Source organism: Babylonia areolata, chromosome 24, assembly GCF_041734735.1.
Source record: "Babylonia areolata isolate BAREFJ2019XMU chromosome 24, ASM4173473v1, whole genome shotgun sequence".
Lineage (NCBI taxonomy): Eukaryota > Metazoa > Mollusca > Gastropoda > Neogastropoda > Buccinidae > Babylonia > Babylonia areolata.
Genome location: NC_134899.1, coordinates 7,190,947 through 7,211,148, shown reverse-complemented (window position 1 = coordinate 7,211,148; position 20,202 = coordinate 7,190,947). Strand labels below are relative to the sequence as shown.

At 45.4% G+C, this 20,202-nt stretch overlaps 1 protein-coding gene across 1 annotated transcript in view; it reads left to right on the top strand.

Annotated features, from left to right (window-relative positions):
- The window catches only part of LOC143298767 (arylsulfatase B-like), a 20,877-nt gene extending 5,481 nt beyond the window's left edge, over positions 1 to 15,396 (top strand). The window contains exons 3-9 of the mRNA XM_076611711.1: positions 3,451 to 3,681; positions 4,416 to 4,575; positions 5,642 to 5,832; positions 8,334 to 8,542; positions 9,574 to 9,685; positions 10,650 to 10,913; positions 12,069 to 15,396. Of these exons, the coding sequence (XP_076467826.1) occupies positions 3,451 to 3,681; positions 4,416 to 4,575; positions 5,642 to 5,832; positions 8,334 to 8,542; positions 9,574 to 9,685; positions 10,650 to 10,913; positions 12,069 to 12,373 (1,472 nt within the window). The 3' untranslated portion in view covers positions 12,374 to 15,396. The remainder of the gene's footprint in view (positions 1 to 3,450; positions 3,682 to 4,415; positions 4,576 to 5,641; positions 5,833 to 8,333; positions 8,543 to 9,573; positions 9,686 to 10,649; positions 10,914 to 12,068) is intronic.
- The last annotated feature ends 4,806 nt before the right edge of the window (positions 15,397 to 20,202 follow it).

Genomic DNA, 20,202 nt, shown 5'->3' with positions numbered 1-20,202 from the left:
AGAATATTTTCATACATACTCACGACAAAACTTCAGTAACATGTTATGAAACAGTTATGCAAAGTCTCATGGTTGTAGGTTTACTCCTCACTGAACAAGTCCAAGGTATGTTGTCAAGGCCAGAAACTTGACCACTTGTGTCGAAATTGAACAAAATAAACACTTCCGTGATTCAGTAAGCAATCTTTATTGGCATTTTTTTTTCATTGTTAAAGACCTCTTTACAGTGGAAACACTTATGCATATGATAGAAGAGATGTTCAAGAATCAAAATCCATCAAAAACCCAAACCATGAAAAATCATCATTTTGGTCTCTTTTGCACTGCCGTATCCTCCCTTAGACAAAGTCACTTCTGATCTCTAGTGTTTTGCTTTTCAATCATATCATTGTAACTGTGTTTTATAAATGAATTCTCATGCGACTCCATTATATGTATCCAAAATGAAATAACACGACAGACAATTTCATGCTCAGTGGAAATCTTCCCAGTTTACCAGGTAGGCATACCGGAAGGTTTGATGCTTTATTATAAGATAAGATAAGATAAGATAAGAATAACTTTATTATCTCCAACTGGAGAAATTTGGTCAGGTGCATTATCACAACATAGACAAGTAAACAACATGGGGACCATAACTGTAAAAGCCAACAACAGCCCCAACAAATATTACGAAGATACAAATGTAAAAAATATCACATACATCGTTTCATACATACATCCACACACTGCAGGTAATAACTAGTATTCTTAATGTAAAAACAGAAAGAATTAAGAAACATTATTTGAATATAATTATAAACATAGCCTACTATACTGCACATTGATTATAATAGACAGATAAGATAAGAATAAAGATGAATTGCGGAAAACCACAACCAGATAATCAGCACACACCCGCACCGCACCCCCCCCCCACCCCACACACGCGGATAACTTGATTAAACAAGAGTAATAAACATATGTTCTCAAATAAAAGCATTTCACATATTCGCTTTTAAAAACATTGCAATTACTTATTACATCGTAATTATTAAACAGAAATATATTTAGAATATGGACGTTAGCATTAGACATATTCATTGTACATTCATCCTGCATATTGCACATTATTCTTTCTACATATTGCACATTCATTATAACCAATTGTCAGGTTTTAAGCTCAGTAAACACACACACACACACACACACACACACACACACACACACACACACACACACACACACACACACACACACACCACAACTAGAACAAGGTACAGCCTATCATGCACGGACTTTCACACGTCTCACATGAGAGTGCGCGCGCGCACACACACACACACAGTTCTCAAGAATTTAAAAGGTGGATTGAACGTGGAATAAAAGTCTTCAGGGCTCTGGATTTCAACTTAAAAGTTCTGTAGCGTCGTCCTGATGGCAATAGCTCATAATACTTTGCTAAAATATGGGTGTCGTCAGTTGCTATCTGCCTGCTTTTTTTAACCACTCGACTTTCATACAGCTCTTGCATACTAGCTTGTTTCACTCCCACAATTTTACTGCATACACTCATGACATCGTTCAAAACACGCTTACTCCTCACTCCCAAACTTCCATTCCAGCACATAAATGAAACTGTAAGCACAGACTCGATACAACATCGATAATAACTTTGAAGAATATTTGAATATATACCAACATTTCTAAGCTTCTGTAAACAAAAAATTCTAGATTGACATTTCTTATGAATGGAATCAACATTTCTGTCAAAAGTCAGCTTATTGTCTAAGATGGTCCCTAAATATCTATATTCATTGACCCTCTCCACTGTTTGACCATCAATAACAAGGTCAGCTACAGGCAAGGGGTCTTTCCGAAAATCTATTAACATTTCTTTTGTTTTCAATACGTTGAGATCCAGATAGTTTTTCTCACACCAGGAACAGAACTTTTTAATTTCACTGAAATAAATAGCATCAGAGTTGGACAGATCTTCAATTGCTGAATCATCAGAATATTTTATGACAGGAGTTTCCTCCGTGCCTCTGCAGTCATTTGTGTACAGTGTAAAAAGAACAGGGGACACCTTGGGGTGCACCAGTAGAAGTAGATTTTAGAGAAGAGTGGGCAGAATGAAAGCGGACGGACTGAGTTCTATTGAGAAGAAAACTTATTATCCAAAGAGTAAGCTTCGGATCAACATCCATGCCTAGCAGTTTGAGGGCAAGGAGATGAGGTTGTATTGTGTTAAAAGCAGAAGAGAAGTCAACAAAAAGGATACGAACGAAAGATCCCGTGTTATTCAAATGAAGGAAAGCATTATGAAGGAGAGTTAGGATAGCATCGTCAGTACTTCTGTGTGCTCTATAAGCAAACTGAAGAGAGTCAAGCTGCTGTTCAGTGAAAGAAAGAAGATGTCGGAGAATAATTTTTTCAAAGCATTTCATCACTACTGAAGTCAGGGCAACAGGACGGTAATCATTTAGTGCGGCTGGGTTCTTTTTCTTGGGGATAGGACAGATAGTAGATTTTTTCCAGATGCTGGGGACAGAGCAGTCCTTCAGAGACCAGTTGAAAATTTTACAGAACACGTCACACAACTGGGAAGCACATGTTTTCAGTAATTTTCCGCAGATATTGTCGGGGCCAATTGCCTTCGTGACATTCAGTTTTAAAAATAAAGATTCAACAACTTTTGCACACCCAGCAGTCGTTTACAGAATTTGATGTGAAGATTTTCATGAGGAAATGTTGTTGTTAAGCAGATGAAAGTATGGTGACTGCTGGACGAAGTTAAAAATGATAAAAGATGGTTTAAAATCAAAGGCACCTTAAGATGAAGATAAAAGCGACGTTTCGAGTCAGTCAACAGACTCTTTGTCAAATGAAGAGGTGTTGGTGTTGGGAGGCCACAGTAGTCTGTACTGAAGAGGTGTTGGTGTTGGGAGGCCACAGTAGTCTGTACTGAAGAGGTGTTGGTGTTGGGAGGCCACAGTAGTCTGTACTGAAGAGGTGTTGGTGTTGGGAGGCCACAGTAGTCTGTACTGAAGAGGTGTTGGTGTTGGGAGGCCACAGTAGTCTGTACTGAAGAGGTGTTGGTGTTGGGAGGCCACAGTGGTCTGTACTGAAGAGGTATTGGTGTTGGAAGGCCACAGTAGTCTGTACTGAAGAGGTGTTGGTGTTGGGAGACCACAGTAGTCTGTACTGAAGAGGTGTTGGTGTTGGGAGGCCACAGTGGTCTGTACTGAAGAGGTGTTGGTGTTGGGAGGCCACAGTAGTCTGTACTGAAGAGGTGTTGGTGTTGGGAGGCCACAGTGGTCTGTACTGAAGAGGTGTTGGTGTTGGGAGGCGACAGTAGTTTGTACTGAAGAGGTGTTGGTGTTTGGAGGCCACAGTGGTCTGTACTGAAGAGGTGAGTGCATCTCAATGACTGCTGTAAACGCTCACCTGGTGAGGACACCCCCCCAGGTCTGCAGCACGGCATCATCTGGCCGTGGCAAGCCAACGCCCTTCCCAGGGACAGCCCCACCCTGGCCGACAAGCTTCAGGAGGCCGGGTACGCCACCCACGCCGTGGGCAAGTGGCACCTGGGCATGTACAAGGACGAGTACCTGCCTACCCGCCGTGGGTTCCAGTCTTACTACGGGTACCTGCTGGGCTCGGAGGACTACTACACGCACACACGGTGCTGGGAACGCTGTGAGTTTGTGTGTGTGTGTGTGTGTGTGTGTGTGTGTGTGTCTGTGTCTGTGTCTGTGTCTGTGTGCGCGCACGCGCTCGTTCAAATGTGTGTATAGTAATGATTATAATGATAATAATAATAATAACAATAATAATAATGTAGCCAAGCGCTCAACTGGCTTCGATGACTGCTTCACAGACAAGCTTAATAGCAGACACCTTTTTCACAGCTGACCAACCACCCCTCCTCCTCCTCCTCTTCTTCTCCTTCTTTCTCCTTACTTTCTACTTCTCACCCTTTCCTCCCTCCTCCCTCCTCCTCCTTCTTCTCCTCCTCTTCCTTTCCCCCCTTTTTTCTGCTTCTCCCCGTCCTCCCCCCTCCTCCTCCTCCTCTTTTCATTCTACTTCTGATCCCTTCTTCACCCCCTCCTCTTCTTCTTCTCCTCCTTCTTTCCCCCTTTTTTCTACTTCTTCCCTCTTTCTCCTACCCCCTCCTCCTTCTCATTCTACTTCTCCCCCACCCCTTCCTCTTTCACCTCCTTCTCCTTCTTTCTTATTAATGTTCTCTTCCTCTTCCTCCTCGTCCTCCTCCTTCTTCTTTTTCTTTTTCTTCTTCTTCTTAGCATTCTCCTCCTCCTCCTCCTTGTTCCCCTCCTCCTTCTTTTTTTTCTTCTTTCTTATTCTCATTCTTCCCCACCATTTATTCTCTCCCCCCCCTCCCCCCTCCACTACCCCCAACCAACTCCCAACAGCCTGCGGCCTTGACCTTCACGAGGACACGACGCCCGTGTGGACAGAGAACGGCACGTACTCCGCGTACCTCTTCACCCAGCGTGCCATCGACGTCATCCGCCGCCACGCCAACACGGCCCGCACGCCCTTCTCCGCCTACACAGGACGCCCGCGGGACAGGTCTGGAAGAATTTCGGCATCACAACACTCCCCCCCCCCACCCCCATCCCCCTTACACACACACACACACACACACACACACACACACACACACACACCCTCCCACTTCCCGCCCCACCCCCTTCACTCCAAGTTAACTGTCATCCAGAAAAGTATATACGTTCTTCCCTTGCGAGTTCGGTATCGATTAACTCACTCAGTACGGCCAGTCCTCTCTTCTCCTCTACACAGACCCCTCGGATGTCCACTGGGTGTCTGAATGACCCAACCTTTAGATTCCGTTGTCAGAATTGTATTCTTTGTCAACATTCACCTCTTCAGTATAAGAGCCTTCCGCTTGCAATATTTTGATGATGGTAATTGGGGTGAAACGCTGTTAACGTCGTTTCTTTCGCCGTTCGTATGGAGAGAGTTAATCTTTCAATTACATGGGACAACTCCATCACAGACACACGGTTGCGCACAAGACTGGATGCAGACTCAGCACATGCACACATGTACATATCTCTCCCTGTCTCTGTGTTTCTGTCTCTATCTCTGTGTCTGTCTCTGTCTCCGCGTCTCTGTCTCTGTCTCTCTCTCTCCCCCAACCTCTCTCTCTCGTTACGTTATACTGTATAGGAATGCAAGCCAGAATGCTGTAATTATAACTTCAAACATACTATGCATATTGCATACTGTATTGCATTGTGTAAGTGTGTGTGTGTGTGTGTGTGTGTGTGTGTGTGTGTGTGTGTGTGCGTGCGTGCGTGCGTGTGCGCGCGCGCTCAAACGCGCGTCTGTGTGTGTGTGTGTGTGTGTGTGTGACCGGACTTGACTTGGCTTGACTTGACTTCATTTATTGTCATAAAATCCCGAAGGATTAATAGACACAACAAAGACAAAACAAAAAAGAATTCATTGAATCTACGAAAGTTTGAATTAGTTTTCATGTATCTTTCATACACCCTAAAAAAAAAAAGGCAACAAAAAAAAAGAAAAAAAGAAAAAAAAGAAGAAGAAGAGGAAGGAAGGAGAAGAAGAAGAAAGAAAGATTTAAATATCTTTCAACCTTAACCATGGACAGCTCCTCCGATGCCTTGGGAGCCGGAGGAGCCAGACCTGCAGCAGCCGGGTCCAAGCCGCTGTTCCTCTACCTGGCGTTCCAGTCTGTGCACGCGCCTCTCCAGGTGCCAGAGAAATACACGGAGCAGTACCGGGACATCAAAAACAGGGCCAGGAGGACTTACGCTGGCATGGTGTCTTGTATGGATGAAGGTAGGTTCGGTGGTTGCGGGGTTGGATGTGGGTGTGTGTGTGGGGGAGAAGGGGGGGCAGGGGGGGAGGGGGGAGGGAAGAGAGAGAGAGGGTGGGAGAGGGAGGGGGAAGGGAGGGTGGGGGAGAGGGAGCTGCGCTACGGGGCGTGGGGTGGCGGAGGTTTTCGGGGTGGATGAGTGGAGTGATGGCCTAGAGGTAACGCGTCCGCCTAGGAAGCGAGAGAATCTGAGCGCGCTGGTTCGAATCACGGCTCAGCCGCCGATATTTTCTCCCCCTCCACTAGACCTTGAGTGGTGGTCTGGACGCTAGTCATTCGGATGAGACGATAAACCGAGGTCCCGTGTGCAGCATGCGCTTAGAACCCACGACAACCAAAGGGTTGTTCCTGGCAAAATTCTGTAGAAAAATCCACTTCGATAGGAAAAACAAATAAAACTGCACGCAGGAAAAAATACCAAAAAAATGGGTGGCGCTGTAGTGTAGCGACGCGCTCTCCCTGGGGAGAGCAGCCCGAATTTCACACAGAGAAATCTGTTGTGATAAAAAGAAATACAAATACAAATACAAAATACAAATATATAAGTTATGTGTGAGTTGTTCTGAACGTTTGACTTTAAGGGCGTCACGCCGTAGGTGGTTGAACTCAACTCCACTTACCTACTGAACGTATGGTCACGTAATCATTTGTTTGTTTTTCCCTTGCTTCTTCAGTCCTTACTTTCTGTCTGTTTTTTTTCTCTCCTCGTTTCATTCGTTTTGTTTTACTTCTTTGCTGATTTGATATTCAATTCAATTCAAAATACTTTATTATCTGCTTCAACCAAAAACAGAAAATTTTCTTTAGGCTCACTTAAAATAAAATGCCCGTCAGCAAAAAAAACACAAAAAAACACACACACACAAAACAAAAACAAAAAACAAACAACAAAAACAAAAACAAAACCAAAAACTGACACACCCTTCACTTATCACCATGTACACATCAATTATTATGTAAAAAGAAAAACATGTGGGTAAGATACTATTACATTCAGAGTGTAACAACTGTGTGCGTGTTGCGTGTGTGTGTTCTTTATTTGTTGTCATTGTTTGTTGTTGTTGTTCTTCTTCTTCCTTTTGCAATTCAAACTAACACACGCTTTTTTTCACGTCTACCACCACCCTCACCACCACCACCATCACCACCCCCATCACCCCCACCACCACCACCACCCCCACCATCACCCCCACCATCACCCCCACCATCACCACCACCATCACCCCCACCATCACCATCACCACCACCACCACCACCACCATCACCACCACAACCACCATCACCATCACCACCACCACCACACCATCACCACCACCATCACCACCATCACCATCACCACCACCACACCACCACCATCACCACTCCGCCACCACCACCATCACCACACCATCACCACTCACCACTCCGCCACCTACCACCATCACCACCACCATCACCACTCCGCCACCACCACCACCATCCCCACCACCACTACCACCACCACTACCACCACCATCACCCCCCTCACACCCACCACCACCACCATCACCACCACCACCACCACCACCACCTCCACCACCATTACCATCCCCACCACCACCATCACCCCCCCCCATCACCACCCCCTACCCCCACCACCACCTTCACCACCACCACCACCATCATCACCACCACCACCATCACCATCCCCACTACCGCCATCACATTCACCACCACCATCACCCCCCCTATCACCACCCCCACCCCCACCACCACCTTCACCCCCCATCACCACCACCACCACCATCATCACCACCACCACCATCACCATCCCCACTACCACCATCACATTCACCCCCACCACCACCCCCACCCCCACCCCCACCACCATCACCACCACCACTCCTACCAACTCGACCACCACCTCAACACCCACCACCACCACCATCATCCCCACCACCACCACCCTCACCCCACCACCTCCATCACCACCACCATCACCACCACCACCACCATCACCACCACAACCACCACCATCACCACCACCATCACCACCACCACCACCATCACCCCCACCCCCACCCCCACCACCATCACCACCACCACTCCTACCAACTCCACCACCACCTCAACACCCACCACCACCACCATCATCCCCACCACCACCACCCTCACCCCCCCACCACCATCACCACCACCATCACCACCACCACCACCATCACCACCACAACCACCACCATCACCACCACCATCACCACCACCACCACCACCACCATCACCCCCACCCTCCCCTCACCACCACCACCTCCATCACCACCACCACCACCACCCCTACCACCATCACCACCACCACCACCATCACCACCACAACCACCATCACCCCCACCCTCCCTTCACCCCCACCCCCCCCCACCACCACCACCACCACCATCACCCCCACCCTCCCCTCACCCCCACCCCCACCCCCACCACCACCACCACCATCACCACCACCACACCCTGACAGCGGTGGGCAACATCACGGCGGCCCTGCAGAGGTGGGGCCTGTGGGACAACACGGTGCTGGTGTTCTCCACGGACAACGGGGGCCAGGTGCTGAGAGGGGGAAACAACTGGCCCCTCCGCGGCTGGAAGGGGTCCCTGTGGGAGGGCGGCATGAAGGGGGTGGGCTTCGTGCGGGGCACGCGCTTCCTGAAGGGAGGGGTCGTCCACAAGGTCAGTTTGTTGGGGGTTTTGGGGGAGGGGTGGGGGGTGGGGGTTGGAGGAGTGGGTTGGGGGGGGTGGGGTGAGTGGGGGGGGATTTGGGGGTGTGGTGGTTGGGGGGTGAGTCGGGGTGGGATTTGGGTGTGTGGTGGTTGGGGGGGTGAGTGGGGGGGGATTTGGGTGTGTGGTGGTTGGGGGGTGAGTGGGGGTGGGATTTGGGTGTGTGGTGGTTGGGGGGGTGAGTGGGGGGGATTTGGGTGTGTGGTGGTTGGGGGGTGAGTGGGGGTGGGATTTGGGGGTGTGGTGGTTGGGGGGGATGAGTGGGGGGGGATTTGGGGGTGTGGTGGTTGGGGGGTGAGTGGGGGTGGGATTTGGGGGTGTTGTGGTTGGGGGGGTGAGTGGGGGGGGTGGGATTTGGGGGTGTGGTGGTTGGGAGGGGGGGGAGTGGGGGTGGGGGGGGATTTGGGGGTGTGGTGGTTGGGGGGTGAGTGAGGGGTGAGCAATGGAACACTTTAATCCTTACTTATACACACATACCTACACTGTCAGCTATAGAATATATTAGTTATTACGTATATTCACATACCTCCAGTATCAGCAGTGGAACACTTTAATTCTTACTTGGGCACACATACCCCCACCGTCAGCAATGGAACACATTATCACGTATACACACATATACCCCCACTGTCAACTATAGAATATTTTTTATTAATTATTACGTATACTCACATACCTCCACTGTCAGCAATGGAACGCTTTAATTCTTACTTATACACACATACCCCTACTGTCAGCAATGGAATATATTAATAATTACATATATTCACGTACCTCCAATATCAGCAATGGAACACTTTAATTCTTACTTGTGCACACATACCCCCACTGTCAGCAATAGAATGTGTTAATCATTACGATACCCCCATTGGCAGCAATGGAACATATGAATTATTACGTGACATGTACACACATACCCCCATTGTCAGCAGTGGAACATATGAATTATTACGTGACATGTACACACATACCCCTTCTTTCAGGGTTTCATGCACGTGTCAGACTGGTACCCGACCTTGGTGGAAGGGGTGGCGGGTGGGAGTCTTAACGGCACAAAACCTCTGGACGGATTTAACCAATGGAAGAGCCTCAAAGGTGCTGTAGAACAGATTTTAAGGCCTGTGGTCATGTCTCACTTTACTTTACCTTTACCTTACCTTTACCTTACCTTATTTTACCTTACTTTACCTTACTTCACCTTACTTTGCCTTACCTTACCTTACTTCACCTTACCTTACCTTACTTTACCTTACTTTACCTTACCTTACTTTACCTTATCTTTACCTTACCTTACCGTACTTTACCTTACCTTACCTTTCCCTGCCTTAGCTTACTTTACCTTACCTTACCTTACTTTACCTTACCTTACCTTACCTTGCCTTACTTTACTTTACTTTACTTTAACTTGCCTTACCTTACCTTACTTTACCTTACTTTAACTTGCCTTACCTTACCTTACCTTACTTTACCTTACCTTTTCTGTCACTGCTGCTGTGTGCACATGTCAAATGATTGGCACAAGGACAAGCCTGTCGCTTCCTTTTTCGAGGAAGTGTCTGGGTTTCTTCAAATGTACCTTTTATTTACCTGTGTACCAGCTGCTTCGGTAGCCTAAGTAACATTGATTTGAAGTTGTGTACCTTGTGAACGGAAACAGTTACCACTCTTTACTGTTTGTTGAACACACGTTTGTTTTCAACTGACAAATGGAAGAGAAAGTCTGTAAAGAGAAAAAACAACAACCCAAAACAAAGACAACACACACACACACACACACACACACACACACACACACACACACACACACACACACACACACACAAAAAACAAACAAAAAAACAAACAACTGTGAATTGTGAAATAAGATCTAGTTGCATAACGAAACACAGACACATGCGCACACTTTGTGTGTGTGTGTGTGTGCGTGTGTGCGCGCACACCAGTGTGTCTGTGTGTGCGTGCGTGTGTGTGTGCGTGTGCCTGCCTGCCTGCCTGCCTGCTTGCCCGTGTGTTGATTGGTCCTACCCATTGGTTTGGTTTTGACCACACCACACCACAGACGGAAGTGCCAGCCCGCGGAAGGAAGTGCTGCACAACATCGACATCCTGTACGCTTTGCACGGGGAGAGGAAGAGCGAGTACCCGGAGTGGGACACCCGGGTACGTGCCTCCCTGAGGGTAGGGGACATGAAGATCATCACAGGCTACCCGGGCAATGGGACGTGGGTCCCTCCCCCGGGGATAGACGAGGAGGAGGAGGAGGAGGAGGAGGAGAGAGAGTGGAGGAGGATTGGGGAGAAGGATTCTTCTTTGTTGTTTCGAAGTGAGTTTTTTTAATTTTTTTATTTATTTATTTATTTTTTTTTTTAGTGTGTTTAATTTGATGCTTCCTCAGAGAGATTTTTGTTTGCTGAAAGTGGAGGCGATTTTTGGTGGTTGCTTTTTGCCTTTTTACTTATTTATTTATTTTTTAAATGTTTATTTGTATTTGTATTTCTTTTGATCACAACAGACTTTACTGTGTGAAATTCGGGCTGCTCTCCTCAGGGAGAGCGTGTCGCTACACTACAGCGCCACCCTTTTTTTTTTTTTTTTGGTGGGGGGGGGGGGGGGGGGTATTTTTTTTTCCTGCGTGCAGTTTTATTTGATTTTTCTATCGAAGTGGATTTTTCTACAAAATTTTGCCAGGAACAACCCTTTTATTGCCGTGGGTTCTTTCACGTGCGCTAAGTGCATGCTGCACACGGGACCTCGGTTTATTGTCTCATCCGAATGACTAGCGTCCAGACCACCACTGAAGGTCTAGTGGAGGGGGAAAAAATATCGGCGGCTGAGCTATGATTCGAACCAGTGCGCTCAGATTCTCTCGCTTCCTAGGCGAACGTGTTACCTCTGGGCCATCACTCCACTGGTCGTGTAGGAAGTGTGTGTGTGTGTGCGTGCGTGCGCGCGCGCGCGCGTGTGTGTGTGCTTGTGTTGGTCCGTGTGTATGTATCTGTGTGTCGGGATGTGTGTACAGCAGTCAGCTTCTGTTTGATTTTCTGAATCTTATGTTACATTCTGTGGTATCGCTTCCTCGGTGTATGGATACCATCATGCTGTTTCAAGACTTTATGAACACACACACACACACACACACACACACACACACACACACACACACACACACTCACTCACACACACACAGTCATGCACACACACACACACACACACACACTCACTCACACAGTCATGCACACACACACACACACACACACACACACACACACACACACACACTCACACACACACAGTCATGCACACACACACACACCCACACACACACACACAGAGTCATGCACACACACACACACACATTCACACACACACACACACACATTCATGCACACACACACACACAGCCACACACACACACACACACACAACACGCCCCCGACCAAAAAAAAAAGAAAAAAAAAGAAGTAATTCTGAATGGCAGGTGAAGTGGACAAGAAGACCACTCCACCTCTTCAGCCCACTCGCCCCCGCTCCGCGCTCGCCCTCCAGGAAGGCATGGACCTCGGGGATGTCGGGGCGCTGGACGCCCAGAACCTCTGGCTCTTCAACATCACGGCGGACCCCGAGGAGCGACACGACCTGTCCCAGACTCATCCCGAGCTGGTCCACATGCTCCTCAAGAAGCTGGCCGGCTACAACGCTACCGCTGTACCACCGCGGTACCCTCCGCCGGACCCCAACTGCGACCCCGCCAAGCATGGGGGGGTGTGGGGACCGTGGGAGTGAGGGTGTGGTTTGGGGGGATGGGGGATTGGAGGGTGGGGGGCGGGGGTGGGGGTGGGGGTAGGGGGGAGGGACAAAATGTGAAAGTATTATTCAGCCTCATTATTTGTATCTCAAGCTGATTTAGGACTGTGTCAGGATGCTGTTTGACGAAAAGGCAACGGTCGTGTTGTCACTTATTATAACCCAGTCTTTGATTAAATCTTCTTCTTCTTCTTCTTCTTCGTCTTCTTCTTCTATCGCGGGCTGCAACTCCCACGTTCACTCGTATGTACACGAGTGGGCCCTTACGTGAATGACCGTTTTTAAACCCCGCCATGTAGGCAGCCATACTCCGTCTTCGGGGGGAGATGAAATGAATTGTAAAGGTCTCCGTCCGCTCTCTACCTCCCTCGTGGGAGTCGCGGAGTGAAGTGGTCAAGCTGCTCTGGTCACCGCGGGGGTTTGCACAAGAGATTATGACTGTTGTTATTTATTTTATATTTTATTTTATTACCTGAAAGAGATTGCCGAAAGGAAATTCTATGGAGATGTTACATCTCAAAGAGATTTTACACGCAAAAGAAATGTTTGCATCTCAAAAGAAACTTTTACGCCTCAAAAAAGATTTCATATCTCACAGACGTTTCACAGGTCTAAAGAGGTTTTGCATCCTATGATGATTTCATGGATCAACAGTATTTCACATCGATTTCACATGTGACAGGTTTTTATTATATTCCAACTTTGAAATATCTCGAGAAGATTTCCACCTCAAAACTGTTTCACATATCAAAGAAAGTTTACATATCAAAGAGGTTTTACAATCCAAAGATATTTTTCTTTCTTTCTTTCTTTATTATTTTTTAAAATTTTATTTTTAATTTTTATTTATTTATTTTTTTACATTTCAAAGGGGTTTCACACTTGAAAGATATTTTAACATGTTGATGAGATTTTACATTCCAAACAGATTTCACTTGTCAGAGATACTGTCCATCCAACAGATGTTTCATGTCACAGAGAAAGTTGACATTGAATTCAGCTAAGAAAAAAAAGAGCATTCCAAAGAGATTTTGAATGTCAGGGTGATCAGCATCTGAAACTGGATTTTGCACCTCAAATGAAGTTTCACACATCAGAGAGATTTCACATCTCTTGAGGATTTTCATACTTCAAAAGATTCCAGATCGCGCAAGGATGTGACGTGTTCAAAGAGGTTTCACACAATTATCAGAATGAACATTCCTTGTCATTTGCGTGCTGCGTTATTAACTCACTCAGTACGGCCAGTCCTCTCTTCTCCTCTACACAGACCCCTCGGATGTCCAGTGGGTGTCTGAATGACCCAACCTTTACCTTCCGTCGTCAAAATTGTGGTATTCTTTGTCAAAATTCACGTCTTCAGTATAAGAGCCTTCCGCTTGCAATATTTTGATGATGGTAATTGGGGATAAACGCTGTTAACGTCGTCTCTTTCGCCGTTCGTATGGAGAGAGTTAATTTGCTCTTTCTGTGTGATGTACCATGTTGTCTCCCTTTGATTTTCCGCTGCGCACTTTCTTTCAGCCTGTCTTGTTTGTCATGTACCGGCAGAAATTATTGATAATAATGATAAAGAAATGAAAACAAAGAGACAAATTTTGAAAATGTTTGGGTTTTAAAAAAAGTTTATTTTTTCATAGATTCAGCGTACTGAGAATATAAAGTGTTGAGAACTGATACTGTAGGGTTTGTTTATTTGCCTCTGTGTGTCAAGATTAAGATTAATTTTTATTCCATGTTGGTTACATTGAATTGTGTGTGTGTGTGTGTGTGTGTGTGTGTGTGTTGCATCATTTTGTGAACAAAACTATGGGGATGGGGTGGAAGGGTGGGGGACATACGGTGATTTGATGAAAGGAAGAGAAGTTTCCCATTTATCTTTGACGAAATCAACATCTTTAAGAACTGTGGAATTATATGTGGCATCGTTTTGATCATTTTCAACAAAACTGGAGATTTGTTACCGAAAGTTGTGACCGTGTCATCGGAATATCTAATGTGCGTCAGTTGTAATTTTCCTTCTTCTTCTTTTTTTTGTTTTTTTTTGTTTTCGTTTTTTGTTTGTTTGTTTTCTTTGTTTTTGTTTTGTTTTGCACGCACAGTTATGCGCTTTTATCGTCAGCTGAGGCTTTTGAAGACAATTTGCAAAGGATTTATTGGTGATGATTTTGGGGAGAAGCTATATATATATATTTATAAAGTATGTTTTAAAGCTTTGTTCATTCGGTGTACTTAAATCTCTCTACGTGGGATATTGGAAACGAACCTTTCTTGCTGTTTTTTTTGTTTTGTTTTGTTTTGTTTTTCATTGAGAAAGTTTGAAGTGTTTTTCCATGCCAGACATCTGAATCTTGCCTTTTATGCCCTATGTTTTAAATGCAGTCCACGCAGCTTTTTCTTTATGCGGTTTCATGCAGTAAGATTTAAAACTGCTTTTAGTCGGGTTTGTTTTACTAAAAGCTTTTGTATCATGCAGCTTCTTCTAAACCTACTGTTTGTGTTAGCCATTTTTTCCTTTTTCGTTTTCGGAGCGATGAGTCTTTATCGATAGTTGAAAGGACCCCTTTTGTTATTGCTGTTCATTCCTTTTTCTTTTGATTTGTTTCTCCCCCTCTTCCCCTCCCTCTCCCCTCCTCCCCCCCCCCCACCTGCCCCCAGCACCTCCTCCGCCCCCCACCCCCACCTCCCAATCCTTGTGATTTTCCTGTCAAACTGAAAGTGACACGAAACAGCACCCGATTAGCACCCAAGGGAATGAAGCATGTGTTCTATTTTTAGATGATTTTTTTTTCCCCGAATACTTTCCCTTTAGTAGTCTGGGTGTCTGGATTCTTTTCTGTGTTTTACTGTCTGATTTGAGTTGGGTTACGGCTGCTGGTCAGGCATATGCTTGGCAGATGTGGTGTAGCGTATATGGATTTGACTGAACGCATTGACGCCTCCTTGAGCCACTGATACTGATACTGATTTTGAGAACTGATCAATAAAGGTTCGGAATTTCATGTATGCTTTTGAGTTTTTTGTTTGTTTGTTTGTTGTTGTTGTTTTAGCTAATAATTGTTTAAAACAAGATGAAGAAGAAATTTTTCCAGCGTTATATCATGTCTATGGATGCGTTGTGGAATTTCCCCGTCAATCAGTAATTTTTCGCAGCGATTTCTACAATTCGATTCTTCGCTTCGCTAGTGCCGTCTTTGGGGTTCCATCTCAACACATCCAAAACATGGAGCACACATTTCGTCAACAAAACCAACTCTTTCTCAGATCCCGATCGTGAAGGCACCGAGTTCATCAATAACGAGCGGTATAAAACAGGACATAACAAGGGAAGTAAGAATGCTAAAAGGAAACCCGAGTAGTCTCCCATAAACATGCTCCACGGTACAAATATGCTTTGGATTTTGTATTATTTTCTATTTTTATTTATTTATTTTCTGTTTGTTTGTTTGTTGTTGCAGTTGTTTTTTTTTGTTTTTTTACCACAGCGACAGAAAGACGACGTAAAGAACGAAAGCCAACAGGTCGTTAGACACAACTTTACCAATAGGTTTGATTGCGTTCCCATGCAGTTGTGCCAGTTATCAATGTACTATCCCATTTCCTGTTTGTATCTGAAAAACTATCCCTCAGGTGAAACATATATTTGCTGCTGTTATTTATTTGTATTTTTCGCATCTGACTCTGGTGCCAGATCCTGAAGCGTTTTCTCGTCATTGCCATTTTCTCTGAAAATACTTTGTCTGCCAATACCAAATTTGGCTTAAACATAGTAGGAAAAAATATTCACAGTCATACCAATAACAGGTTGAACGCCTCCTGAATTTAGCCGTATTGTCGAATAAATAACGGTTTATTTCGTTGATGCTGATTCCGGAATCCAAAAAACACTGTTGCCCCTTTGCAGCTGCCCGATTGTCTGGTAAAAAACGCCGTGACCTCGTTTTTTCTGGTTCGCAATTAAAATTAAAAAAAATACAAATTCTGGACAGAACACATACAGTGACACAAACTACGTTATTGACGTGTTTGCTGCATAGTAATGTTTTTACGTGGACACTGAATTAACTAGAATGAACACAAAAGAAAACTTGAATCGACCGTTTCACTGAGTTTCGGCCAGCCTTATCTAGACTGGTCTGTGCAGATCTTCACAAAAATGTTGTAAAGCCTGACGCAATGGCAACGTCTCCTTTGCCGCCGAATCAAAATAATTTCTTAAGTATTCGTAAGAATGTTTTAAAGTGGATACTGAATTAACTAGAATGAACAGAAAAGAGGAATTGAATGGACGGTGTCGTAGTTTCTCAATAAGTGAAAAAAACAAGCATGTCGAACAAGGATCTCTGCAGATATATAAAAACGGACATATATTGCAGTGTATTTGAGGCAATGGGAACGTCTCCTTCACTTCGGACCTGAAAAAAAATTCTTATATGCCCGGGATATACCAAAATTAACATGATTTAAACGGTACTATCACTCCCGTCACAGTTGTCGATTTATTCCGCTAAAAGAACATGCTCAAATAATAATTTTTGAACGCCATAAAAGAACCCACGTTAGCGCAGTGGATACAACAACTCGTTCCCTGGTCCGAATCTGCTTTGAAGCCTTTTTTATCTTTTCTTTCATTTTTTTTTCAAACGCGAAGCTGCCCAGTATATATGATTATGATGACGAATAGAGAACACATTTCAACAAACAATTTCTTAAAATAAGATAATAGTGTTATCATTATTTCTTCAAAGTGTGTATCACAAGTGAGTCTTGAAGGCCTTGCCTTTCTTGTTTAATGATGTGTGGAGGATAGTCAAGTCTTGAAGCTCACGTAACCACACAACGGACTGTTCGCTGTTGTGGAGCAAAGCACAACTCTTGAAAACATTGTGTGTGTGTGTGTGTGTGTGTGTGTGTGTGTTTGAGTGAATTTGCTGTCACAACTTGTAGTTCTGTGGGGATCGTTTTCACTTGTTTTATCGCTGACACAGAAAATGGATGAGTAAGACTAAACGTAACATTTCCCTCGCTGTGATACGGTAGTATAAGTAGTTGAAATGTATTGGTGCATCTAGCCACTCATATAAGCACGGATGCGTGCACACACACACACACACACACACACACACACACACACAGGCACGCACGGAGGAGAAAGATGTGGAGAAAAAGACTTGACCCAAAAGGACAAGGCAAAGTCGCTTTATTTCCAATGGTGGAAAATAAGCATTGCTTTTTTTTTTTTTTTTTTTTTTGACATTGAGTCCTCTCTTTGAAGAGGATCTAAGACTACTCCAAGAACCATGATGAATTAAAAAAAAATCAAAACGGATAAGGACAAGTAAAAGAAGTGAGAGAGACAGAGACAAAGACACAGAGAGAGGTTATATACTGTGCTGGCCACCAACCCATATCTCGAAAATTATTCAAGAAAGAGAGACAGAGAGGGAGAGACTGACTCCTGCTCAAGCGTAACATATAAACATTGGAAGTAAACGAAAATTTAAGAACAAAAAAATTGCACACTTTAAGCAGTTCTTTTATAAATCGGTATCATGAGAGAGAGAGAGAGAGAGAGGGAGGGAGAGAGAGAGAGAGACAGAGTGAGTGAGTGAGAGAGAGAGACACACACACAGAGAAAGCAAAAATACGCTGAAGAGAGAGGTGAAAACCATGAGAATGCGAGAGTAGGGAAGTGAATGACACACACACACACACACACGAGAGAGAGAGACAGAGAGAGAGAGAGAGAGAGAGAGAGAGAGAGAGAGAGAGAGACAGAGAGAGGAGATGGGAGATAAAGTATGTGTGGGTTCCCTGAAAGCTTATTACTCAATAATGATGGCGTGAGGCAAGGGGCTGTTCTGGAGGTGCTGGCAGCGACACACTCACCCATCCCCACATACACACACTACACAACACACGCACAGACACACACACATACACACACAACACAACACACACACATACACACACAACATACGCACACACACAACACAACACACGCACACACACACACAACACAACACACACAACACGCGCATACACACTCACACACAACACAACACGCGCACACACACACACACCACAACACAACACCCGTCTTATATCACTTAACAATGAAAAGACGTTATGCTGAAGAATGAAAAACAAAACAACACGCGCACGCACACACACACACACACACACACAGCACAACACACACACACGCACACACACACACACACACACACACACAGAGTACAACACACACACACACACAAACTTTTTTTTTTCTCCAGTGCGCTAAGTACGTGCTGCAAACGGGGCCTTGGGGTTACCGTCTCATCCGAATGACTAGACGCTGAGTACGATCTTCCAGTCAAACGTGGGAGAAAAAGGCGAGAGCGGGAATCGAACCCAGACCCTCACGGACACTGTACTGGGGCCGACACGCGTCCTCACCATATTGCCACCATCACCCAGCACTGTCGAACACATGCATGGAGGAATGGATAAAACAGAGGAGGGACGAGACGGGATTGAAACAGGACAAGAAAAACAACAACAAACAGATGGAAAGAAACAGAAAAAGAAAATCACACACACACACACACACACACACACACACACACACACACACACACAATCAAACTGATTAACTCTACAGTAAAATGTCGTACCAGTGGCCGAAAATCTGATTGAACATGTGCAGACAAAACATGAAGAGAAGCTTTAGGAAGGAAGGAAGAAGGAAATAAAAGAAAGAAAGAAAGAAAGAACGAACGAAGTAAACAAGGAAAGGAAAAAACAAAAAAAAAAAACATCAGTGGATAACTCTTACACTGAAACTCACTACTGATGGCCCAAATCCGACTGAACATGTGCAGACAAAATCACGGACTATAGCACAAAAAGAAAGAGAAGAGAAGAGAGAGAGAGAGAGAGAGAGAGAGAGAGAGAGAGAGAGAGAGAGAGAGAGAGAGAGAGAGAGAGAGAGAGAAGCAACAACAAAACTTGACCTTCAGTGCGACAGCTAGCAAATAGACTTCACTCTTCGACAGATTAAACATGAAAGGAAGCCATACTTAACATTGCGAAGGTGACGTCGGTAAGTACTGTTGTAGAAGAGGCTGTTGCTGTCAATAAATGATTACAACAGATGTTAGATTAGACCCGGTTTGTTTAAATAGAAATCACATGTACAAGCAACAAACAGTCACAATCATTTTGTACAGAGGGAGACTGATCAACGCAATGGAGGCTGATTAAAGCTCCCTTACGTTTTACTGCCATCGGGGTTAGTGAATATACATCCACTGTGTCCAGGCTTCGGAACAGGAAGGCGGGGCCCAGTCCTCTCCTTCCACCGTTTTAACCTTCCCCAACCGGCCAGGTCCCCATTGATGCATGGTAAGTGGAGTGGGGGAAAAACGGAGTAAAGTGCCTTTCCCCAGGACACAACACTGTGCTGAAGCGGTGCCTCTTTTCTTCTTTCTTTCCTTTGCGTTCGACAGCTACGCAGTCAGGGTCGAAGTCCGAGGGATGCCACGAATTCGGACGTCCGGCGAAGATCGGCTACCGTCCCCCAGAGCTTGGTGTTGAGGTCAGCACCCCCAGGCCAGGACTGCTGCCGCATCTTCTCATACAGGGGGCAGTCTTGGAGAATATGGGATGGGGTCTGGTCAGCCTGGCCGCAATCACATTGGGATGTGGCTGCCACTCCAATCCTCTTCAGGTGTGCTCGGAGGCCGCAGTGTCCTGTGCGAAGACGGTAGATGGTAGTCTGGTGTCTCCTCTCCAGTGTCCTGATGGGATCCTGGTGTGCCTGG